The sequence below is a fragment of the Salvia miltiorrhiza genome, chromosome 6 (assembly GCF_028751815.1).
Source record: "Salvia miltiorrhiza cultivar Shanhuang (shh) chromosome 6, IMPLAD_Smil_shh, whole genome shotgun sequence".
In the NCBI taxonomy this organism is placed as follows: domain Eukaryota; kingdom Viridiplantae; phylum Streptophyta; class Magnoliopsida; order Lamiales; family Lamiaceae; genus Salvia; species Salvia miltiorrhiza.
The window spans coordinates 24,001,822-24,028,485 of NC_080392.1; the positions used below are offsets into that span (position 1 = coordinate 24,001,822).

At 35.8% G+C, this 26,664-nt stretch overlaps 1 protein-coding gene across 2 annotated transcripts; it reads left to right on the forward strand.

Moving 5' to 3' along the window:
- The first annotated feature begins 6,378 nt into the window (after positions 1–6,378).
- On the forward strand, positions 6,379–24,386 carry LOC130988922 (suppressor of RPS4-RLD 1). 2 transcript variants are annotated; one of them, XM_057912906.1, is made up of 24 exons: positions 6,379–6,703; positions 6,827–6,936; positions 8,525–9,150; positions 10,107–10,151; positions 10,277–10,378; positions 10,464–10,544; positions 12,226–12,292; positions 13,622–13,722; positions 13,815–13,922; positions 15,159–15,229; positions 16,150–16,206; positions 17,036–17,144; positions 17,235–17,315; positions 18,381–18,467; positions 19,225–19,431; positions 20,708–21,042; positions 21,343–21,429; positions 21,563–21,662; positions 22,300–22,391; positions 22,502–22,540; positions 22,668–22,758; positions 23,214–23,311; positions 23,401–23,705; positions 24,093–24,386. In XM_057912906.1, exons 1-23 carry the CDS (start codon positions 6,582–6,584, stop codon positions 23,687–23,689), a joined length of 3,105 nt encoding a protein of 1,034 aa, XP_057768889.1. In that variant the 5' UTR covers positions 6,379–6,581; the 3' UTR covers positions 23,690–23,705; positions 24,093–24,386. The 2 variants fall into 2 exon arrangements, with proteins under 2 accessions (XP_057768889.1, XP_057768890.1); XM_057912907.1 differs by lacking the exons at positions 6,379–6,703; positions 6,827–6,936 and adding an exon at positions 6,974–7,025.
- Positions 24,387–26,664: the final 2,278 nt, after the last annotated feature.

A 26,664-nucleotide genomic window follows, 5' to 3' on the forward strand; every position in this document is an offset into this window, starting at 1 on the left:
AGCTCGACAGAACAACAACCTCTTCAAGGTGCTTGGTGCAAGCAGTGTTGTGACCAGCTGCTCCCTGCTCCATGCGTTTCATCCAACACTTCTTCTTTAAACTTCCGATCACTTGGGTCCTGCCACGAAAAAGCATCTGTATCAAATGTATTAAATACATCAACACTTACATTGCCCGGATCTTTAGCTTTCTTGGGCACTTCATCTTTGTGGATGTGGCATGGTTCATAGACATGGAAAGTTTGGCTCTCATCATGAACTCGCAGTGTGAGCTATCCTTTCTCCACATCAATTAAAGCTCTTCCCGTTGCAAGGAACGGGCGCCCCAAAATCAGCGGGATTTTGTTACTTCAATGTCTAGAACCACGAAATCGGCAGGGAGAATAAAATCCCCCACCTTTACGAGCACATTTTCCACAATTCCCCGAGGATAGGTGACCGACCTGTCTGCCATCTGCAGCCTCATAGATGTCGGCTTCAACTCTCCAATCGCCAGCTGCTGAAAAACAGATAGAGGCATGAGATTTATGCTCGCCCCCAGGTCGCAAAGTGACCTTCCGAAATGTTGGCCTCCAATAATGCAGGAAAGTGTGAAGCTGCCCGGATCTTTGACCTTCGCCGGCAGCTTCCTCTGCAGGATCGCGCTGCATTCTTCATTGAGATTCACCGTCTCAAACTCACTCAGCCTCTTCTTCCTCGAGATAATGTCCATCAGGAATCTAGCATACTGCGGCATCTCCTGCAGTTCTTCCACCAATGGTATATTAATTTGCAATTTCCTGAAGATCTCTAAGAACTTGGAGAACTGCTCTTGCACCCTCTTTTTCTTATGGCGCTGAGGGAAAGGTATAGTCACAGTTGTTGGCGAAGTAGCTTTTTGCTTTTCCTCCTTCTTTCTGCCAGAAACCTCAACAGTGACCTCCTCAGCTTTTTCCTCAATCAGCCGTGCACTCACATTTTTTTCCGTCATGGCCCCTTCCTGTGTAGTCCCGCTCGGCAAATCAACCATCTTAAAATGACACTGGGGAAACGGCATCAACCCAGGAGGACGCAGATGAGGTGGAAGTCGTCGGCCTTCCTCATGGACTCTCCATGAGAGTTCTCCTCTCTCCATCTCACGAGAACCATGGCTACCTTCAGAGGTGGCTTCACTCTTCAATCCGATGGCCATGCACTGTTCCTTTGGGTTCACCTTGGCATTGTTTGTGAGATTACCCGACTGTTGGAGTTTGTTGACGACGGTGGCTATTTGACCCAATTGGGTCTCAAACATCTTCATTTGTGTTCCCAATGCAGCAGTGGTAGACTCAAGCCTTTCCATCCTCTCATCTGCCTAAGAGATGAACTTCATCATCAGCTCCTCTATATTTGGTTTTTTCTCTTTATTAATGATTCCATTCGTAACAGAGAAGCCTGGTAGAGGTTGGATTGCGTTGTTTGGGTTTCCATACGCCAAATTCGGATGTGGACGCCCTCCATGATGAAACTGCTGTCCATTATTATATCCGCTCTGTTGCCCGTGCTAAAAGTTCCCATAGTTTCTACCGCTGATGTAGTTAACGTCTTCTACGCCTGTCAGGATCTCTACAACCGGCTCAGGATTTCCAACAGTCATGGCATTGATTTTCGAGTTCATCTCTGCCAGCTGAGTCAAAATCAATGCCATGGGATTTGAGCTGGACGCAGCAGCAACTTTCTTCAACTGAACTCTCACGGATGGCCATTGATAACTGGTAGTAGCCATGCTTTCAATGATCTCCATTGCCTCCGAGCTCCCTTTCTTGAGCAGAGAACCTCCAACTGCTGTATCGATAAACATTCTCGCACGCTCACCACACGCATTGTAAAACATGACCACCAGAGTCCCCTCATCAAAATCATGGGACGGGCACTTCCTCAGCTTCTCCTGGTATCTTTCCCATGTTTCAGCCAAAGTCTCTCCATCAAATTGCTGAAATTGAAGAATGTCCATCTTCAACTTCAAAGTAAGCCCAGGAGGATGGAACTTCCGTAGGAAAAGATCTGCCAGGTCCCCCATACTAGATTGGCTCCCAGCTGTAGAGTTTGATACCACGACTCTGCCTTATCCCTGAGTGAGAATGGGAAAAGGCGGAGTCGTATAATGTCATCAGGGACTCCATTCATCTTAACAGTGCTGCACAGCTCCAGGAATTGCGCCAGATGCGCATTTGGATCTTCCACAGCTTTGCCTCCATACTGGTTTTGCTGCACCATCGTGATCAAACCAGTCTTAAGCTTGAAATTATTCGCGTTGACTCTTGGAGGCTCGTGATACTGATACTGCGGAGTGAACGCCTCATTGATCGGAGGCTGCTTCTGAGCCTCGTGGCTTTCCCTCACCTCAATCAAACGCTGCAGTTGCTCCTTTAGAGCACGAACTTCTTCTGCGGTAGCCATAGAATCCAATTTATCTTGCTTTGCCTGGCTGTTGTTGCGGCGGAGCATAGCTTCAATCTTGGGATCAAAATCTTCAAGAGGAAGATTCTGAGATCGTGTGTTCATGCACTACCTAGAAAACTCCAAACGCAAGAGTCAGAACCGCAGAAAAGACAAAGAACAGAAATTAAATAAACAGAAAAAAATTCAAATTAGTCTCAAACAATCAACAGATAGTACTGATAAAAATTAGTCCCCGGCAACGGCGCCAAAAACTTGTTCGCTATTTTATTTAACATGCCGCAAGTGTACGGGTGCAATTGTATATAATGGCAAACAAGGTCGAATCCACAGAGACTGATTAGAACCAATGCCTATCCTAGATTATTATTCCTCAATCTGGAAAATCGAAATTGAGAGTTTTATTGTAAAGAACAAAATGACTAAATAACAAGAAAGAAAACAAACCACGCTGCGAAACAAAGAAACAGATAAGAGAAGATTTTCCAAGGCAAAGGTTTCAACAGATTCTCCTAACTAACATGTTCAATTCAATTAATAAGACGATTCCTAAGGAAATCTCTAAGCTAGTTCATACCCACTCCCGTGGCATACAAACTGTTGATTACATGCAAGGCTACCGTCCCCGGATCGCACTTCTAACATGCAGCTCCTAAAAGCTCATAGGATTAACGCCCTCACAAATATCAATTTCCTTTAGAATTAAATATATGTGTTCAATGTTCTTAGTTCAGGTAATAATTATCATCTTCCGATATCAAATTAAAACCTATGATTAAGCTAAATTGGTGGCCAATCAATAAAGCAAACAATTATAACAAGAACATAAAAATGAATAACAGTCTCAATTATTGAATCAAACAATTAGAAATTCAAATCATGTCTACTCCCTAAACCCTGGAAAAAAGGGATTCTAACCACACATAGACATATGAACTAGAATACAATTCTCAATAAAATAAATAAACATCCAACAAGAAAAACCGTAGTAAAATTGAGAATCTTCAGTCTTGCTCTGTTCTCCGTCTCTTTCAGCTCTCAGGAAAAGTAAAAATATGATATAAAGTGATCCCCCGGTCCAGAGAATAAGTTCTTGGGGAGTATTTATATGCCCTAGGTCAAGTAGGACTAAAAAAATACCCCAAAATCGCGTATAAAGCAAAAAACCGAAAACTGGGCGAAAACTCGGCGTCTCGCGCGGCTGGCTTGAGCGGCCGCATGGCCAGCCCGCGTGAGCTCGCGCGGCCTCCTCGCGCGACCACGCGCCTGGCCCACGCGGTCCTCTAGCAAGTTCTGCTCTGTCGCGCGACCGTGGCATGCGGCCGCATGCCCGGACCGCGCAACTTCCAGCGCGTGAGCTCCGACCCGCGAACTTCCCGATGCTCGTTCTTGCTCATCCGATGCCCGATTTGAGCCCCGTTCATGCCTATGGACTTGTCTCTTCACGTACTTCACTACACTTCATCCGAAACTTCACAAATTGAGTCCAAAAACCTGTAAAAACAGCACGAGCACATATGAGTAGTCTATTCCACAAAACTAAGCAATTCAAAACAAAGACACTCAAGAACTCAAAAAGAGACGCCCAAAACACTAAAGAATAACGCGATAAATGAGTGAAAATGCAAGTAAATCAAACAACCAGTGAGTTCGTTCTTAGTCTCGAACTCTATTACAAACACTCTTTTCTCAGAAAGAAAAAAGGTTATGTAATAACCAACTAGGATTACTGAGAACATGCTCTCAAGTAATCATCAACTAGGCTACGAATATATCTATTGATTACCTAGTGATTCTAAAAGAGTTCTTATAATCAGTCATTATGATTGTATGATCTTTATTTGTTCTCTTCTTTGATTCAATGCTTGAAGAGATTAAGCTCGAACTGATCTTTCGATGTAGCTTTTACATTGATGATTGAATCGGATTTTCTCTCTCTATTTCTCCTTCCCCCTCTTCTCTTGGGGTATCCTCCTGAGCTATTTATAGACAGCTTTAAAAAATAGATCTGTTGGTGGAGATCTCTTCTTCGAATCTTGCCGTTGTGAGATAACGTCTTAATCTGCTCAGGTTCTCTGTCTTCATTTCTCTTTGATGGATGGAGAAATGGTCTTCTTGTCCTTTGGTGCGGATGCTGCAGGCTTTTACACAAGAGAGGAAATTCCATCCTTTAAAGTCAATGCTTCTGACTTCTTTATTAATTGCAGCATGTCTTGGAGATTATCCACGTGGTCTTCCTTTCTTCAGTTGAGGCGAATGTCACGACTCGTGGATTCCTCAATTGCTTCTGATGCAGTTTCCTTCAGTTGTGAGCTCTCATTTGAGTCTGCATCTCTTAGTGTGTTCTGGACTTGTGCATAGCCTTCAGTCGAGCAAGCCTTCAGTTGAGTTAACATCTTCAGTCATCATTGCATTCGATGTCCAGTTAGCTGTTCAAGAGACTCAAGCAATTTAAGAGTATTAACACAACTTCTAATTAGAGTGTGCCTTTCAATAATTTTGGTATCATCAAAATATAAGGGTTGGATATCTTTCATTTCCCATCAGGGTTTTCTTTTTCTTCTTCTAAAATATGAATTTAATAATAATATTAAATTTGTTGAGTTTGTTTAAATATATAATAATTGGTTTCGTTCTTTGACTACCTTAAAAACACAATTTTCAATTAAATAAAAACAGTCAGTTGTATTCTTAAAAAAAGAAAAAGAAAAAGAAAATAATATTGCCGTTTTGTAGGAAATGTAGTAAACACTATTGATAATTTGATTTATACTCCCTCTGTCCACTAACTCATGACCTATGAGAGAAAATACAGATTTTAAGAAAAAGTGTATTGTTTATTAGTTGAGTGGATAAAGGGACTCACAAAATATATTGTTTATTAGTTGAGTGGAGAAAAAATGTATTGTTTATTGGGACGGTGGGATCCACCAATTAAAAAATGTATAAATAGTTATTAAAAATTGGTAGGACATGAATTGGTGGACGGACCAAAAAGAAAAGTAGGACATGAATTGGTGGACGGAGGGAGTAATACTTTTACTCAATTTTCAATGATACTCTTCTAATTAAATTTATTTACATACACTTCTCTTTTAATATATATAAATTGTAAAAATGGCTCAATCTTAAAAAAGACCACGATCTTGCATCAAAATTGCAAAAAATAGCTTGAGCTTAGGCTTTCGAGCTCTTCTCAAATATGTTGTTCACAGCAAAATCATATAATCATCTTTTGTAGAATAATATTGAACATCACTTTCAACTGTTAAACTTAAAACAAAATTATTTAATTTAATGTAAAATAAAGAATTTCCAAATAATATACCTCTCAACTTGAGGCCTTTCGGCCTTCTATGTTATAATTTAATCCGGAAAGGGGCCATTCGGTTTGAAGGATTAGATATGATTAGATTAGATTAGATTAATTTTATAATATCTTGTTCGATTGGGTAGATACGGCCCGATATTCAATCTCGTGACAACATTACGTAGGAATAATATGAGACTGTGAGTCATGACTTACCCCCTATGATAAAATTAATCTCGGGCCAACTTAATCTCGAATAATCTCATGCTTATTCTATCTCGACAACTGAACACCCCCAAAAGTATAGCTTGAGCTTTGTAACTTTCATAAACTTTTTTGTATTTTTTGAAGTTCGAACTATTTTTATAACTTTACGACATTTTATTTGTATTTTTCTTAAGAGAGAGAGCCATTTTCACAAATCTTCATGAAAATTTAGGATATTGTTCTGTATTTAAAAAAAAAATTAGATTGTTTTTGCAATTTTTATAAAAATTCAATTCATAGTATATTTGAAAGTTCGAACTATTTTTAATTCAAAATAGAAACTATAATAAATTACAATTATCCGCAACTATAACTATTAACGATTATCACAGTCGTACGCGGTATGTTTGTCGCGTGGCGACGCGTAGGTAAACAAGCGATGGTCCTTGTTCATCAGCACTTTACGAATTTACACAAATGCCCCTCCCATTTTGTGAACTCCAACTCCGATTGCGAGCGATTCCTTCCTCTCTCCTATTTTCTCATTTCTACCCTCCGTTTTCCTCACTCTCGTCGCCCAAAACACAAGCAACCACTTCACGCACAACCGCCGTCGATCCATTTTCTCCGGCAAATTTCTCCTCCAATGGCGCCGGCGGTGGCGGAGCGGATTGAGCTCGCCAAGCTCTGCAGCTCAAAGGATTGGTCAAAGGCTATCCGGATTCTCGATTCACTCCTTGCTCACTCCTGCGCCATTCAGGATCTCTGGTAATTTGGATTCGTGTTAAGTTCTTTCATGTTCGATTTGGATTGTCTGGACTTATCGAGTTGATTGATAGTTTATCTGATATTTCAATTTTTGGTTTTTGTATACGTGTCGTGAATGTTCAGCAATCGAGCTTTCTGCTATAGCCAATTGGAGTTGCACAAGCACGTCGTCAAGGACTGCGATAAGGCTCTGCAGCTCGATCCTAAGCTTCTCCAAGCATATATTCTTAAAGGTTGATGTTCCGTTTACTTGATTGAAGACTGTGTGTCATAATCAGATTGGGAATGGTTCTGGAGGATAATGTCATATTTTCTGCTGGAGGTTCTGAAAATTCTGAAGTCAACTATTCTTCAAATTATACAAATACAATAATCGAGTCAAACGCCATATTGCTGCTGCAAATTTCAGTAAAATGAATTGTTCTGCGAAATTATGAGAATCAAATTGCCACCAATATATTCACTGTGTTGCCTTACTAGTTTACTTATGGCTGAGAGGGAAAAATGATAATTTTCTAAATGGTTATCCCATTTTATGATTTGAATTTTCGGCATTCTTGATGCACTCTTTCCCCTGTATTACCTTGAGCATGAGCTACTAGCCTACTACAGGCGATGTAGTTTTTTCTTTTTGGGTACTGCCTCAATTTGTAATATAACTTACAAGAATGTGAAGGAAGGCTGAAAAAGTTCTGCTGAAGTTGATTACCGGATGTTACTCAGAAACAAATGGATCTTGGATCTTTAGCATTATTGCACAGAAGATGTCAATTATGTATTACCAATCTCCGTAGTTCTATCTTCTTCATTCATTATACAATCCAAGTTTTTGCATAAGTAACTTTACTGGTGGGTTGACAGTAATTGAGAGATCTATATAATCCGGTCTAAGAATATTTCAATTAATTAGGAGAAAGTGACTAGGAAAAATCTTAGGCTCATCGAAAGGAGCCAAACCAAATGAGCCAAAAGTGCAAGGCTAAGTTCCCTTCTCATCTCTTGTAATAAATTTGTATCATGCCTTGATTTTTTTCTCTCTCATATCTCACTTTTGTTTCATAACCTGCTCCTTCTGCCACGGATTTACTTATAAAATATCCATTCGGAGAACAAGAAGCCACCAATAGCACTGGCATATTGTTAATGTCTTGAGATACAAAACTTTTTAAACACTTGTTATGGTATTTAACATGTGGCTTCTGTTTTGACATGGATTGCTTGGACATTTTCCTGCAAAAATATCCATGCTTGCTAGATATATCAGTTCCAGTCTGTGTTGTTTGATGCAGGCTATGCAGCAATAATGTCTGGAAAGTGTTCTCAGATGGATTTACATTGTTAAGTGGATAGTTACTATAAAGATATCAATTCACTTGATCTTGTAATTTTCCAATGGAACATGTGCTTTCTTGCTAGTAATTTCTATAAAAACTGGACAATTCAGTGTGTCGTTTTTCTTTTTCCAAACAGTGTTCTGTATTCAATCATATGTTCGTTTCATCGAGCTTCTCAAATATATGAAGGATATGGAGTTATACACTTATACTTGTGACTTTCTTCTAATGCACACGTCTCATAGGAATCCTATTATCATACATATATAGTATCCATTGCTAAGTAGAATTCTTGTTGTGAAGCTGAGAATTGACACAAATAAACGTTTCTTGCATTGCATGTGTCTGAAATTGTTGGATGTAGTTTTGTGAATGCTTCTTGGAACATCAGTTCAAGGCTCTCTTGATGGGTTACCTTATATTATTACCAAATGTTATTTATAAGTAATAAATTCTGCTGAAATTGTTCTGGTTTATTAACTTCTAGGTCATGCATTTTCTGCTCTGGGAAGGAAAGAGGAAGCTCTTTTGGTTTGGGAACAAGGATATGAGCGTGCTGTTAGTCAGTCTGCTGATCTAAAACAACTTATGGAGCTGGAAGAGCTCATGACAATTGCTAAGCAAAATGGTTCCATCTCCTGTCAGAATGGAGATATGGAGTCATCTCCCTCATCTTTTCCTGCATCTGAATCTGCTGTTTCCACAAAATTAAGTGATGCATCTATCAACCATGGAAAATCAAATGGAAGAATTACTTCACCTAGCAGCTCAACTCAACAAGTGGAATCTCACAAAAATGGATCAAGTCATAATGTCAAAGGAGAGAGTTCTTTTGGCAGTCTATCAAACACTAAACTTGAAAATCATCCAATGGAAACTAATGGGATACACAAGAACAAGAAGTCGGTGGGGAAGTCTGCACTGTACGATTCGGCAGAATCCAGCAGTGAACTGATTGATTTTTCTGAGATGTGCAGTGAGCCATTAAACTTATCTGAAATACACAATGAACTAATGGATGAGGCCAATAGGAGCAAAAAGTTTTGTGTTGCCAGGATATCAAAGAACAAGTCAATTAATGTCGATTTCAGATTATCAAGGGGAATTGCACAGGTAAATTTAATTTACTCTTCTTCCCTGAGATGATGATAATATATAATGCTCTGGTGCCAAAGTATCCTGGAAGGGTATAAGCTTTCGTTATTCATTTGTTGGTGCATCAAATATAAGTTTGGCTTTTAATGCCTTGAAACTTTGATGCTGCTTCTTTAATGCTTCATCATCATTTAGTTCTGGTTTATAGTTTGTCGCTCTTTCTTTTTAATTTTGATTTTGGCTCATTTGTTACTCTCTCACAGCATAAGCATAAATGCATATATGTACACACACATAAATAGCATACATGCATGTGTATAATGATGGAGAAGGATTTCGATGAATGGAAGACTACTGGAAACTTTATGGTTTCTTTTTTAATCACAAAATAGTTGCAGCTTTAGGGTCATATCTACAGTTCCAGCAAGAAATTTTCTTGGCTTGGTGTTTTCAGTTTCATGCACCCAACTTTCTAAATCAATTGTATTGTTTCCTTTACTATCAATACTTCATTTTTATCTATAAAGTTAATGTTTTTGAGCCCATCATCAATTCATCATCACGACGGCACAGCACTTCTGATCAGGGTGAGTGCCCAGATTAAGAAGTAGGGATGGTGGGCTGTTCTTCCCCTCGGGTATCCGCCAAGTACAGTGTGTACTTTATTTTTCCATTTCCTTTTATTTATTTAATTTCGTCTTTTCGATAACTAAAAAAAGATAGTGGGCTGGTTATCTCCATAAGGCACAAGGCCATTGCAGATTCTTCCTACCTCCATTTAATTAATTCCTCATGTTACAATATTATATAGAAGTTTTAGGATGTCCTGATTATATCAAGGTCCAGAGTCGATCCCTTTTATTTTTTATGCTAAGAACTCAAGAGCTTTATCTCCATGAGTTACAGTTGCTGCTCTCATAACGATTGGACTGTAGTTTATTAGGCAGTGAAGATGATGCTCTCTTCTTTTGCAGGTTAATGAAGGAAAGTATGCTCATGCTATATCCATCTTTGACAAGGTTGATATCTGGTCACTCTTTAGTCTGTCATGTTTATCTTTAAAGTAGTTTTACTCGATTCCATTTGTTTGAAGGCAAGAGAATAATTTCATTTGTTCACTTATCATGTCTTTTGTACGTATCAGATACTACAAGAAGAGCCTGATTACCCGGAGGCCTTAATTGGAAGAGGGACAGCATATGCATTTCAACGAGAACTGCATGCTGCTATTGCTGATTTTACAAAGGTAACACGTGATGGGGTTGAGTTCTTTATGCGAGGTGGAATTATGGTTGATGGAAATAACAAGGGTATGCTACTATTTATAATAGGCGATAGAATCAAATCCTTTAGCTGGTGAGGCCTGGAAACGTAGGGGACAAGCTCGAGCAGCCTTGGGAGAATCTGCTAAGGTGCTCATGTCACATCTTGGTTATGCTTTTGTTTAAGACTTTAAGTTTATGTTGATTAGTTTGAGTTTGATTTAGCATCTACTTTTGTGTGTTTTGAAAACAAATGCTGAATTTGTTGAAGTTCCTCTTTTGTGCCAGCTAGTTTTCTATCCTTAAAGTTGTAAATCCTTGAGCAAAGGCATGATCGAGTAAGCTCAGATCCCAAAATTACCTTCAAAACACCTCCTCTTAAACCTATTGACAGAATATCTAATTGATAAATCTCTAATGTAGGCAGAGCTTCTTGTTAATTTTGTATGCCGTTTTGTATTACAAGTTATTCATCTAGAATCTACCTACACCGGTTTTAAAAACTTGATGGCTGTCTAATCAATGTCTTCCATCAATCTACTTATACACCAGACTAAATTTATTAAGGATTACTATTACTTTCTAGATCATTTTCCCACTTTTTCAAAAATAGACCACTCTTTTGATATTGACAGAATATAATCAATTTCATTTTCAAATCTTGATAGGGCCCACTAGTTCGGTACAGGATAGTTGCGTAGGCAACCAGAAATTTATGTGGAATTAATAATCGAATAAAAATAGTATTGTGGTAATCTTTTAATCTTAGGTAAAATAAAAAAGTCATTTCCCTTAATTCTAAACAGATTTTCGGTTGCCAATGCTACTAGCCGGTAGTGGAAAAATGGTCCCAGGCTAGATATGAAAACAAAATCAAAGTATTGGGTACTATTCTGTCAATATAAAAAATATTGTGTATTAACGAAAAATTGCACAAACTTTAGTCTAGAAAGTGATATTAGCGCTTTAATATAATCCTGTCATATATTGACTAGGTTTATTTGTATTTCTTTGAGAAACCAACCTGGTAAATTTATTTGAGTACTAACAACAATCAGTTGCCGGTTCGAGCACAGAGATTGGTGAAGGTTTTCTATTTCAAAATGGAATCTGGTAAATAAGAGCACGGATCCAACTAAGATTTCAAGTGGAAAATTGGAATGCTTTAACAAATAGACATGTGCGACACATCTATTCAATGAAAGAACATCACAAAAGTCGACAAATTTGTTCCATTTACTTGATCTTTTATATTTTTCTTGTTGTATTTGAACTTCAGGATGAACTCTTTTGTAATTTTACAAATATTATTTTTGTATTGCTAAAGTAGAAAGAATAAAAGATACACTTGTCTGTCAGTAGTTTGCATTCCAAAAGTGAGTCAGTTTTAAAATTTTAAAGTTATGATATTAGATTATTCTAGACTTTGAACCCCTAAAGTTTCTATAAGATCTAAGGTTTCATGGATGTGGCCAAAATGTACTTTTCTTATTGAAAGTGGTTATAAAGCTATGTTGTGACTTCAGATTAATGGGTATATACCGCACATATCGAGGAATTTACTATTACCGGTTTTTTGCCCCTCGTGCAAGTTTCTTTCTTATGTGCTTTTTCAAATGTGGTCTTTTGACACACATCAGCATTATTTTAACTCAGAATCCTTTAATGTAAGAGCTACCTTACACAATCTGTAGCAACTCTTCACTTTGTTGGAAGTCCAATAACATGGTCTTTGCTTTCTAATGTTTGTCATCAGATGTTTGTATACTGATTTCCGTGTGCATTGTAGATGCTATGTACTCCTCTGTCTGATTTTCTTATATTTTTCCAGGCAATTGCAGACTTGACCAAAGCGTTGGATTTTGAACCCAATTCTCCAGACATATTGCATGAAAGGGGTAACTGCATTATTATAAATATTAAATTTTGTTTTTATTAGTCTTTAGCTTGATACTTTTGAGGTACGTGCTTATGGTTGCCAATTATATGCTGCTGGGTACTTTCCTGGCTAACTGTGCATGTGTTTGTAACTTTTTAATTTGCAAAGTGTAGACATATAGCACTATTTCTTGGTGAACTATCTTTAGTTAACAGCACAAGACACACCTCTTTCCTAATGATTCTTTTCCCCAGCTCCCTTACTTTAAATACATTTGGATGGTAAATACACAGAAAATTTTAATTTCATGGTTGCTGGTGTTGGGTATGTTGCACACTTATGATGTGAAACAAACATTTTCCGTACAAATTTTCTCTCACAAAACTGGTTCGCCTTCTGAAGGAACCAATCTGTGTACCTAGGACATTTTGTATTGCCTCTTTTCTCTCAGCTGATGGCACAGTCTTCGGTATTGGGCTTACAATGGATTCTGCCACAATCAATTAAAGAGCTATTTCTGTAAAACAATTTGGGGGCTTCATCAGCAAAAATGGTCAAGTTTTATGGAGGGTTACTGTACAGATTATGCGTTGGTCGTTTTCATTAGAGAATGGGAAACCTTTTTAAGTATCTTAATGGCTGTCAAATTATAGCATTGCAGATGCATAATTTACTAGAATGCTCTCATTTATCTAGGGAAAAGTAATCCCTCTTTCTGTTTCATTTCCTCAAAAAATATTTACCCCTGTTTCTCATAAAAAGGAACACCGTCACAAAATATGCTTGACTCTGGCTAGAAATGAATTTAGCATTATCTAGGTATAGCCATTTGTTTCACAATTGATTACGGTTTTCTTCTTCCTGTTTCATCTGCTAGAGAATAAGTAAATACAATTGAAGATACTATTGTTTTTATTAGTATCCACACACACAATGCATGTATATCATCTGTTCTTGCAAATAGATTTATGGATAAACTTTGCCAAAGCAGATACATAGTAATAGATAGTTCAGCAAACCATATTTTTTTTTCTGCCAACAGTCATATGTAAGCATTTGTTTAAGCATGAGCTCTGCAGAACCAGTGGTGCTTATTAGTTAATTCGATTAGAACAATAATTCTATCTATGAAAGAATTATGTAATATCAATTTGACAACCTGGTAAAAGCTTCATAATTCAAAGATCACTGCCAAACACAGTCTGATTATGGATAAGAGTACTCATGCAATCTCTGAAGAAGAATTTAGAGATTAATTTCCAGATATTATCTTGTGCAGCACTAACCTTATAATTTGTCAAGGAGTGCTCTATTTGTAGATATGGTCATTTTAGTATAATTTATGCAGGCATTGTAAATTTTAAATTTAAGGATTACAAAGCTGCTGTTGAAGACTTATCAGCATGCGTAGTAGTTGATGATCAGAACAAATCTGCTTTGACATATTTGGTGAGAACACAAGATTTAACTATGGCTTTGGATATGAAGTTGATTAACTTATATCCAAACAATTATGCAGAGTTAAATTGTTGGTTTGACAGGGTTTGGCTCTATCTTCACTTGGTGAATATAAAAGGGCAGAAGAGGCACATACTAAAGCAATCCAAATAGATCACGATTTCCTTGAGGCTTGGGCCCATCTAACTCAGGTATCCTTTTACATATAGTTCGATAAACATCTCTTTTTCTTTCTTTGTGTGTGTGTGTGTGAAATCTTGTCCCTCTGGAAGAGTGCTAAAAAGATAGAATTTGTCAAGGTCTCTTGCATTCAGGAGTAAACTACCATTCTGTAATGTATTTCTTATCAATTTTGTGCTAGTTGTTGGACCTTAGTCATACTTGGATCATGATGTTGTCATTCATTATGCAACCTGGGCCTCCCTTGTTTTAGTCTTGGAACAATAACGTATTCTTAGAACAGAACATAGAAGAATTTTATTGCTTAAAGAAACATCAGGCCTAAAGACTTGCAAGTTGCAACTGAAAGATTATGAAGTAGTTGCTTGGTAATGATCCCTGTTGTTGCTTTTACTGGACGCTATATCTCTCTCTTTGTAACTGCATTCTTTGTATCTGTCTTGACTCACAGCATTCATAGCCTAATGTAACTTGCTAAGTTATTTAATAAATTAGAAGTTTCTGTACACTGTCTCTTTCTGTTTATTAGCATGATACCACAAATTGATGTATTTGGCTCCAACTTTGCAATGGGCTACGTTGTTGGGTATTTGTCCAGGAGTTAGTTGTTACTTGTTAGTGTAAGCGACAATTTTTATTTGACCACAGTTTAGGATATGACTGCTTGATTTTTCTTCAAATTGTGTTCTATTTATGCTCTTCCCAGAATATCATTGTGCTTTTCTTCCTGTTGTGGTACCATGTTGTTAAGCTTATCGAGAAGCAGGATTTATATTTATCAATACCTAAATGGTAGATTACGTCAAGGTACTCAGACACCGACTTGTTTAGAACTGTTAACTCTCCTGAGATATTGAATTAAATTTTGAGCTCATTATCAGTTTACTCTGGGTGCTAATGTTATTGTTAAAATTACCCTTGGTTGTTCATTATCACTTTTCAAATTAGTGTAGTTGGTCAAGATTTTTGATTAATTCATGTTTTAATTTCGTACGTTAGGAAATGGTAAGGTGCAGTACACAAGCTTTGTTCTGGTTTATAATGCACATGTTAATGTGGTTTGTAAATGAATCTACTATGTTACATGGATAGCACAAATAGACCTATAGCTAACTAATTTTTTTTTGATTGGTTTGGTGAGAATATCTGATTCTCTGTGAAGTTACTTAAGCCTCAATACTGGATTATTTACATGTTTGTCAATGTTAATCAGCAAGAATTATGGATAATGTTTGGTCTTTTGACAGTTCTATCAGGACATGGCGAATTCAGAAAAGGCGCTACAATGCATTCATGAGATTCTGAAAATTGATGAAAGGTTTGAATAAGATAAACTTTTCTCTGAAATGGTCAATTAATATTATGTTAATAACTGGTGGCTTACAACTTACAAGTGATGGATCTTAGAAATTATTCTGTAAAATGTTCTTTGGGTTTACTTTGTTTCCAGATTTTATTTGCTTACCCAGGAGCATATAGCTCCTTTATGTGCACATTATACTTTTCCCTGAAAGCAGCTTAGAAAGGTATTAAGGAGTTTTTTGGCCTACACGAGTTTATATTGTCTTTTCACGCTGACTGTCTGGGAGCACAATCTTTAAATTAATATTTTGCACAAATTTAATTTTAACTTGGATTTTCATTTCTCTTGTATATGCACGTATTCATGTCTGCCGATGAATTTCACATTGAATCTATCTTCATGCTACTCCATTCCTACTGAAAAGAAAATTTTATCACTTTAGTATGCTTTCTTATGTTTCTTCATGTAACCTTTAATTGGAAGAAACCCAAGTTTTGGGGACCTAAGTACCTAAAATTTCTTCCCTATGTGATCATATTGTTTAAAAGTTGTTTGTTTGTAAGGCCCCCTTCAAGTTTCTCATCCACACATTTATTCCTGTTATATTGATTTTTGTCATGCTAATCACTCACTCTGTAACCGGAGCTTACATGGATTGCCTAATAATATTCAGTCACATGTAAAAAAGTCTGTTACTGATTATCTTTTTCCATGACTATGGAACTGGTTAACTAAGTTACTAAATTATAGTATGAGAACTAAAAGAATTTTTAATTTTATCTTCAATATAGCCTTAAATATGTGGTCTAGATTTATTGACATGTGTTAAAAATAGGTTTACATTGATTGAGGCTTTATTGTGTGTGTTGGTTCTACATACTTGCATATCGCTGAAGAATTGTATTCAATTTTATTATTTTCAACTGCTGCTTCAGGTTTGCCAAAGCTTACCACCTGCATGGTCTTCTTCTCCATGGAATGGGAGAGCACAGGTAACATTCTAAAGTTAATCTGGTTGCATCTGACATCTGATATTAAGCTGGATATACAAGCTATTACTCCCTCCGTCCCATTACAAATGTCCCACTTTCCATAATGGGATGTCCCACTACAAATGTCTCATTCCTTTTTTGGCAAAATATTCTCTCTCTATACCTAATATTTAAATAATTTCCACCATCCACTTTATCTACTAATTACACACTTCTTAATCTCCATGCCCAAAAGTAATGGGACGGAGAGAGTATTATATATGAAAACGTAAAGTTTGGAGCATAAGATATAAAATTAGATATTATTGTATGTTGTGGATTTGTGGTTCTATTGAATGTATAGTTATATGTTTAAGCTTGGTGCTCTACCTAATGTAATCAGCATATTTCCCAGAGATTTCAACTGGAACTTTTCTTCTTTTTGACTTAAATGTGTAGATGTCAAGATATAATATCATTGTTCCAAAAATTTAACTTTTAACATTGAAACTGCTTTATATTATGTGTGATTTTTCACGAGCCATAAGTCTTTCCTCCTTATTTATGTTATTTTACTTTCTGCATTGAAAATTGTTTTCCGTTAATTTTCCTGTGTGTGAGTGTGTGTGTGTGTGTGTGTGTGTATTGCTTATTCTGATTTTCTTTATCATTGTTTTGTAATTTGGATTATTTATTCTGAAAATTTGTTGAGCCTATATCCTACGGGCATGCTTTGTCAAATGTACTTGGCCTGTAAACCATTGGGTTTGATATGTTTGTGTTATAGAGTAAATTTGATTACTCGAGTTTCAAATGAAATCTGATTCACTATTTGAATTGATGATTGCAGGAATGCCATCAAGGAATTATCAACGGGATTGAGTATTGATAGCTCAAATATTGAATGTTTGTATCTAAGAGCTTCCTGCTATCATGCTATTGGAGAATTTAAAGAGGCGGTATGACTTTTTCCCTCTAATCTTCCTTCGTATTGCCTCTATTTTTCCCTCTATTGGAGTGTCATTCATGGAATGGATCTTATAATGCAGGTTAAAGATTATGATGCTGCCTTAGATCTTGAATTAGATTCAATGGAAAAATTTGTACTCCAGTGCTTAGCCTTCTATCAGGTTATTTATTTTTCAGTACTACTTCTTTCCAGTGATTATCTGATGAATTTATCTGTCTATTACAGACAGCATTGCTATTGAATAAAATTGTATTAATTTACCAACACATTCATAGTGATCACAAATTTTATTCTTTATGTGCTCTCTGTTTGGCTTTAGCCAGCAAGTCTTTGCTATTTTTATGGGGTTTTTATGATTTCTAAATAAACTGGAGTCTTAAAAATAATCATGTGATCCATGAGTTTATTTGATCTATTATCTTACATATTACAGATCTCAATCCCTAGTTTAGAATTGAGCTATGACAATCTCTTCCATTAGCACTCCTTGAACCTGGTGTTCATGGAGTATATTCTAGGTACCACGAGGTTAGACTGAAGAATTAGGCTACAACTGATGAGCGTGATAAGTGTTAGAGAGTGAATCTGAAACTTTGGTTCTGGTTTGCTTTGTTATATTTCTGGTTGACTTCTGGACTCTAGAACATGAAGAAGATTTCAGATGATTGGTATTGTGTTAGCCAGATATCTGTGTGTCTGATCAAGAATGTTCTTGACCACAGAGAAGGTAGGGACTGAGATGAGGTCTTGATATTTTTGTTTTGCAAGTTGATACCAAGTAGTCTAAACTATGCATGTCGCTTGGCTTTGGTCGTTTCATTTTATCTACGGCAAAATTGTGGATTTTCAGAAATTAGTAGTTCCAGGGTGCTTTAGAATCTGCAAATAGTAGTTCATTTTGCGTATAAGAGTGCTATATCGTTTGAGCCATTGTGAAAATGTATGGACAAAAGATTCAAATTCAATGCAGGAGCATGGTGGAATAATGGATACGTGAATCTAAATCTTAGTACCACATGATTGACTTCAAATGTAAACAATTTGGAATGTGACTAAGCCTGAATTCTTGGTCATATTATTCATCTCTTTGTTCTTCATTCTCCGTATAGACATGATTTTATCCATGATCAATGTTTTTCTATTGTTAAGTCCCAGAACCATGCTTTAGTGTGACGAGCTGACGACACATCTCTTTTATTGCCGTATATGTAATCTGTTGTTGCAGAAAGAAATTGCGTTGTATACAGCTTCAAAGTTTAACACTGAATTCTCGTGGTTTGACCTTGATGGTGACATAGATCCCCTCTTTAAGGTAATATTTAATTCTTACTTCATCCTAGACTATAGTTTGTGGCTGTTGTGCCAATCATCTGATTGTTCAGTTACTGAATTATAAAGGCATAGGTTAGAAAATTGTAGGATCTAGATTCTTATTATTCTTCTGTTTGAACATACTGTATTGCAAGATAACTTTTGCAACTTATTGCTAAAGGCTTTCCTAAAATTAAAATTCTTATGATGTCCCTCCAGTGCTTCTGTTTCTCTGCCAGGCCTCAAATTACTTAGAAACTTGTACAGACCTCGGAAGAATTAAGGATACAATTGATTCATATATCTATATATATATTGGATGGACATGCCCTAAGATGCATATATCACTATTGGAAGGCAAAGGTCATGACTGTTTTCTGTAAGATTTGCTGCTAATTTATAATCCAATGTGGCCCACTTTAGTTACTGTTTAGAGTCTTTATTTGGGAGAGTACAATTAGTGTATGGCAGTTGTGTGTATGGTTGATACGGATACTTAATTGATAGATTTCTGTACTGTTGAGATTTGAACTTGAAATATAGTATAGCTGGAAGACATTGATTTTGTTGGCGAATAGCTATGAAGTAATGTGGCAGGTAAGTGAAATGGCTTATTGCTAAATTTCTTATGATTGCTGGATGATAATTTTGTACACAATAGATGTTGAATTTGAAACAGAATTTAGCTAATAGTTTAACAAGAATTAGTATGGAATTCTAGCTTATTGTTAATACTCTTTTGCTACATCTTTTCATAGGAATATTGGTGTAAAAGACTGCATCCAAAGAATGTATGTGAAAAAGTGTACAGGCAACCTCCTCTGCGAGATTCTATGAGAAAGGGAAAGCTGAAAAAGCAAGAATTTACACTCACAAAACAGAAGGCAGCCCTTTTACAGGCTGCAGATTCTATTGGCAAGAAGATTCAATACCATTGCCCAGGATTCCTGCCCAACAAACGTCAGGTGATTTGTTTATTAAGATCATTATGTATGAAGTAGCTGATGTTGAATGTTGTATATTAGCTCTGTGGAGTATGCGACACTTCCTGTTTCTGAAGCATATCAATTCCATTTACATGTTTTGAGCTAAACTGCAACAAGAATTATACTTTTACAGTAATTTCATTTGGTTTATATTGTAAGCATATCTTCTTTTCCCATTTCTCCCCTGTGATATTTATTTTTACTGCAACTCATTTTCTTGACTCGGACTTTATGGCGAAGTGATGCTATTCTGCCATCTTTGTTCTAGGCTCCAAGGTGTTTTTATAATTCTATTATGAAGTATACTTGAGGTTCTTTCCAAACTAAATAATCACAGAAGAACAAGTGGAAGAAAAAAGAAAAGAAATTGAAACTTAACATTTTTATTTGTTGAAATTTCTGCTTTAAGTGTTCAACTGTTCACCAAATGATATCATCATTCTTTTTCACGTAGCAAATCCTTCTTAAAGGGCTTGATCTACCCACTGAGATACCCGTGTTCGAATTTTAGTTTGGTTTTTAACTGTTGAACTTTATAAGACTGAGATCTGTCTTACCCAGAAGTTAGTTTTATTGCATTTTTTGAAGAAATGATATTGTTTTGAAGTAGATGTTTCATTCAGTTATTTTTACATTGTATCGTTTTGGTTGTCTTGTGGAATTAAACCTATATACAGCTATTGTAATAAAGCTACTTGTCACTATCATGTCATTGTAACATGCTAAATTGCTAATATTATCTCCAGCTTTATTCTTATTTTCATGACTAAATATTTTTTTTAAAGACATCATTCTCTTATACTTATAATCCTTTGATTGTCTGATTGTTGAACATGGGACTGATCAATTAATTAAAGTATAGGACTTTTGATTTCCGAATTTAGTTTTATTAAACGCATTAAATTTTGAAATGAGTTAGTTAGTTTGAAAAACAATTTGAGGCCAAAACTTTAAATCTTTTCTGAAGTGACATCTGGAAAAGTTCAGTTTATCAATTGCTATCTTGAGTTGTAAATGTCATTCTCATGCTTATATAATCCAAGCACAGAAAAGGTTGATTCTCCTCCTTCGCGGTGGGTTGTGGGGGGGGGGGGGGGGGGGGTTCGTGCGATATAATTTAGTCTAACAATGTGAGATGCAACCTGGATTCAAAAGTTCTCCTCAAATGATTCTTGGTTCTTTACTTTTCTTGCCCTCGTGCTATTTGCTATGGGGTTTCACACCAACTGATATTCTTTATCTGAACCTGAATCAGTACCGAATGGCGGGACTTGCTGCTTTAGAGATCGCACAGAAGGTTGTTAGAGTTTGGCGTTCTCTACAAACTGAATGGAAGCAATCAAATAAAGGTTCTCTAAAACATGGAAAGAAAGTCAGGAGAAAAGAAAAACTTATCCCTGCTAGTCAGAACAGAGGTGGTGCCGGTTGCAGCACTAGCAGTTTCTTTGAATCATCTACTACCAGTAATGCAGCAGAAGATAGGCCATTCGGACGTCCTTCATTGCCATGGCATGGTGTTTATTCATTGGCTGTCAAATGGAGACAAATATCTGAACCATGTGATCCAGTTGTTTGGATTAACAAATTGAGGTATTCCATTTCAGTTCATATAATGTGATCTATGAGAGGAAAATGTTGCTTTAACGGTCATCGACAACTTACGGAATGGGCTAATTTATTTTTGAGGTTATTGAATACATAGGGAAACTCTATTTTTTTAACTATCTGGGGATCAATGGTGCTGTCAATAGTTAGATATTGTTTTGAGGAAAAATAGAGCTGTGCACTTTCTCAGATATATATATATATATATATATATATATATATATATATATATCATTTGCATTTGAGCTTAATTTTTTATGTTGCTTCTTTTTTGGGTTTATCTAGCGAGGAATTTAATTCTGGATTTGGGTCCCAAACTCCTCTTGTTCTTGGGCAAGCAAAGGTGGTACGCTATTTCCCAAAATTTGACAGGTAATACTACATTGTTATATCCAAATAAATTTGAACTGCTTATGTCACTGTAAAAATTTTGATATCATGACAAAGAATATTCTTCCTCTTAGATTCAATTGTGAGGAAATCATTCATTGTTGTTGGTCTGCAGAGCATTCAGTGTTGCCAAAGCATTAATGAAGGAGAATAAGTATGCCCGTGACAAGAAGGATAACCTCATCTATCTCAATGAGGATGGAAAATTGCAAGAGGTGAGTAATATTATTGGACAAGACAAAGTTAAATCTGCCGCATAATCCCTTTCTTTGTTTCCATTCATGGATTTTGCTGTTTTTTTGCAAGATTTGTTACTATGGTTTGCCTTACTAGACTTCCCATCAGAAGAACTATTGTCAGTTCATTACAATATAATAGGAGTTTGTTGCTCAATTTGAGAATCACTATACATTTTCTTGATAATGTTACCAGCCCTGCTTCTAAGGTGGAAATGGAAAGAGAATTAACCTCTTGTTTTAGAGTGGTATTAGGTTGTGTGTGTTTTTTTCTTTTTCTTTTTTTTTTTTTTTTTAAATGAAACTTCACTGGAGTGAGGCCTGATTAGTTAACCATGCTGCATGATACACCCTGTAGGGATTCCAATACCTATCTATACTCAATGATTTTGCATCTTGCTACAATCACCTTGTTTTCCCGGGTTCTCCTCTGGAGTAAACCTGAAGGACAAGAACGGTACCAATGCTACTGGACAGATTTGTGCTAACTTATGTTGGCATTGACTCACAGTCAGTGCTCAGTTTGGTTCTTTCTTGAGCTCATGTGTAATTTTTTATTCTGCTTTGTTGGTTTTCTATGTATTATGTTCTGAGTTGGTGTTCATTGATATTGCAGATAATGAATGCAGAATCATGCTCGGACCTTTACAAAGCTGTGGGCCAGGATTTCTGGTTGGCTACTTGGTGCCATAGTATGGCAGTTGAGGGGTACTTTTTGTTGAATATTTCTTGTTGTGAACATTTCTTCTTCCCTTTGGTCTTATAATTGTTGAACTTTTTTATAACATAAACTCCATCTGTAATGTTTCTTGTTTCAGAAAGCAGCTTGAAGGAACTAGGATCTCTTTAATACAAACGTATGCTACATCTCCTTCTGGTCCACTTCAGATTGATAACTTATCAATTTGTGTGACAACTGCTTTAAAGTTTGAACTGGTCTTCATCTGTATGCTAAAAATGTTGATGTTTGTTTGCTCCTTTTAGGGACCCAATTGGGTATGATTTTGCAGTCAAAACGCCTTGTACACCTTCAAGGTGGGATGACTTTGAAATGGAAATGACTTCGGCATGGGAGGTATCTCTTGGCATCCTAATTTATTTTCCTGATAGCAGTCTTTAGACTCTAGGCCTTATTGTGATGCCATCTATGATATCATGAGCTTCAGAGAATCAGAATCATGGGTTGTGGATGGAAATGGATTGGATATGCCAGTAATGGTCATATTGGATTCCACATATAAATCAAATCTAACTCATTTGGGATTATTAGAATGAATTCTTAATTTTTCTTGTGGATCCCTTGTATTTTCTAGACCATCGTATCTTTACCACCTTCTAGTACTTTTATGCTTGTAATGTCTACTGGCTTTGTTTCTCTTTGAAGATACAATTAATTATTGTTTCAAAGTATACAGCTTCTCCCCGGAAGGCAATTTCATCCTGTTTCTTTTATCTGTGAAATCGATCAGACTAGATTGGCATGGGTTGAAAATTCTTGTCCATTGTTAACAAAAGCAACTGGATTTGCAGGCACTTTGTGATGCTTATTGTGGTGAAAATTATGGGTCAACTGATTTTGATGTACTTGAGAATGTGAGGGAGGCAATTTTAAGGATGACTTATTACTGGTGAGAATTATGTTTGGAATGCATAATGTATGCATGTTACACTTATTGACATTTCATTTGTATGATTCGGGCTCAACTGCTATTGTCAGGTATAATTTTATGCCATTATCAAGAGGTACTGCTGTAATTGGATTGGTTGTGTTGCTTGGGCTTCTTCTGGCCGCCAACATGGAATTCACTGGAAGCATTCCAGAGGGCGTTCAGGTGGATTGGGATGCAATTCTAGAACGTGACCCTAACTCGTTTATATCTTCTGTGAAAAGCTGGATGTATCCTTTCCTCAAGATCAGCACGTCCTGGAAAGGGTACCCCGATGTAGCCTCAACTCTTGAAACAACAGGATTAGTTGTCGCGGCATTAAGCACCTACTCTGATTGAGGAAGTCATCTAAAAGGTAATACAAAATGATGTTATTAGCTGGTTCCGCTCTAATTTTATACACTAGTCATGTAAGATATGAAATAAGTTTTGAGGGCCGGTTCTCTTTGATGAAAATTGGTGGAAAGCATATGATTTCACATGTTCCGTATGGTGAATAATTTTTCCAGGGCAGATTGAAAAAAAAAAAAAATCTGAGCAACTCTTTTTTTCCCTTATTTTCACTCCAATTCATGATAATAGTATCATGGGGTATTGATGTAAAAATATTTTCCCATGTTTTTCACCCTAGAGAACATGAGATAAAAAAGGTGGAGACCACTAAAATGTGATGAAATTTTTCCATATTTTCTTATCCTTTCTTTTCTAATTAACGCTCCCTAAGTTTATTTGAATGCTGCAGGTTAACTTTATGAAGATTGTGTGGTACAACCAGTTTGTGTGGCTTTACATATTTAAAACGGATACAACAAGGTCACATTAGGAAGTATGTTTGTTAGGTGTATACTTGTGCAATGTAATATTATTTTCTAAAATAACCTTGTATAATGATTGGTTTGCAAGCTATTTAACTTTCAAGTTTTAACAGTTTTTTGGTAGGGAAACTCTGTCAGCTGCCTCGGGCGAGTTTTATTAGTATCTGTATTTAACTAACACGGATTAATTTGTTTTAAATAAAATATTTGTAATACTGTTATGTGATTTGCGCTCATATAACTGTTGGACATTATTTACTCCTTTGGAACTTTATATATGAACCCATTGCTTTCCTATAAGGATTAATTGTTAATAATAGCACCATATTTACTTATTTTTCGATTTATGACATGACTTGTATTTGAAAATCAATTTAAATCACAAGGGCTTTTGTTTGCAAAATGCATGATGCATACTTATTTCATGTATGAATCTTAATAACTCAACTTAAATCTTTTAACTTATTTGAAATCAGCTTATGAATTCAACTTGACTGAAGTTGGTCCTTTTATCAGCTTCAGTTTATCAAATTCAGATCAGCTTATGATTCAGCTTGTTGAAAATTTGCTCGGGAAATCAGCTTGCCGAAAATTAGTTATTGGAATCAGTTTATGGGTCAACTTTTTGAATCAATCAGCTTATTAAATATTTCAACTTATGACTTAATAAAGTCCAGCTCATCTGAATATAAAATAATAGGCACAGCTTAAGCCCAACCTACTTTCTTTCTCTTAGATATTCTGACTCATCTCTCGGCGTAAATTAGAGGTGAGCAAAATTAAATTGGAACCGTCAAATCAAACCAAACCAAACAGAACCAAATCAGGCGGTTTTGTAAGTAAAACGGTGCGATTCAATTTGAAATCTAAAAACCATCAATTTTGGGATCGGGTTCGATTTCAAAAAAACGGTTTGGTTATTAACCAGAACCAGTCCGAATTAAATATTATTATAATATATTCTATATTATATATTTATAAAATAATTAATTATTAAATAAATAAACATCAGGATTTTTAGGTTTACATTTACACTTTAGTTTTCAATTTTCAGATTTTAGGTTTTTGATTTAAAAACAAGTCCCAACCGAAGTAGTGAATTAGTGATTGCAAAACAGGTTTTTGAGGTTTACATTTACACTTTAGTTTTCAATTTTCAGATTTTAGGTTTTTGATTTAAAAACAAGTCCCAACCGAAGTAGTGAATTAGTGATTGCAAAACAGGTTTTTGATTTTTAAAAAAATGAAACTGTTTATGCCAAATCGAAACGGAATTTTGCGGTTCGGTTTTGGCAAATAAAACAATATTTAAGGGCGGTTTGGGTTCAATTTTTTCCAGTTCGGTTCGACTTCAACTCGAATCGCTCGAATGCTCGGCACTAGCATAAACCCTCAGCACGTCCCCCTCTCATTTCTCGTTTGCTTCGCTAAAACAGATAAGCAAGGGCCTCGGCCGCCACCTTCGAAATTTCGGTGAGGAGCGCTGCCTTAGGCCGCCATCGTCTCTCACCCCTTGTCGCACTCAGCACACACAAATGTGATAGTAAGTGTCACCAAAAATCTATGACGATGATGGCAAAAAAGTAATAGAAATTGACTAATGGTAAGGGTTGCCAAAAGTAAGGAGATGACATGATATATGACAATTAAAATCATTCTGCATTATTTGGATTTGGAATAATCATTCACAGTTTCTCTAATTAGATAGTTTGTTGTATTCTTAAATACACTTAATTAATAGCAATGCATAAAATTTAAGTAACTAAAATTTACAAATGCTTTTTGTAAATCATTTTGTTGTAATTAAAGTAAATACGTTTTCATTCTCCGATGTAAATCATCTTAAACTTCAAAGTTCAAAGTTATTCCAACTTAGTAAGAAAGAATGAGGTATTATAAACACAAATAACACTCTACACACTTTGAATATGTGATTAATTTCTTAGTGAAACAATAATATTCGTGGACTAATCGATTAAAAAATGTATTTGTATTTGAATTCTATACATGTTGATTTAATTTTATTATATAGTATCATGCATGCATGTTAACATCTACTCTTAATATGATTATTAAAACAAAAAAAAAAGTATATATATTTTGCAATATAAATTTTAATAAAATCATACTACTTTGTTTTATGAACGTTATAATTGGAGGACGGGGATCGGGCTCCAAGTGTTGTACACGAATCCAATTGAATTACTAATTATACGATTTGTATTACGATATTGATTTTCATGAAACTATCGAACTATTCGATTTGGTATTCGTTTGTTATTCAAATACTAATTATAGATTTAATATTCGATTTGATTCGTTTATCTATTATTTGTGAGTATTTGAATATTTGATTTATTTTCTAATGAAAAATAGTATTCAATCATTTCTATTATTATTTATCTTACTTATGTTTCTTCTTTATAATTCTCTTTGATTTGAATTAAGTATTTTTTTTAATTGTCACTCTTTATCTATTTTAAATATATATTTCAAAGT

Bases quoted from the DNA above. Each gene is read 5' to 3' on its own strand.
- LOC130988922 (XM_057912906.1), top strand. From the start codon at position 6,582: ATGGCGCCGGCGGTGGCGGAGCGGATTGAGCTCGCCAAGCTCTGCAGC. The intron at 22,541-22,667 runs GTATGCTACATC...TGCTCCTTTTAG, and splicing joins AGGATCTCTTTAATACAAAC to GGACCCAATTGGGTATGATT. The intron at 23,312-23,400 runs GTGAGAATTATG...TGCTATTGTCAG, and splicing joins TTAAGGATGACTTATTACTG to GTATAATTTTATGCCATTAT.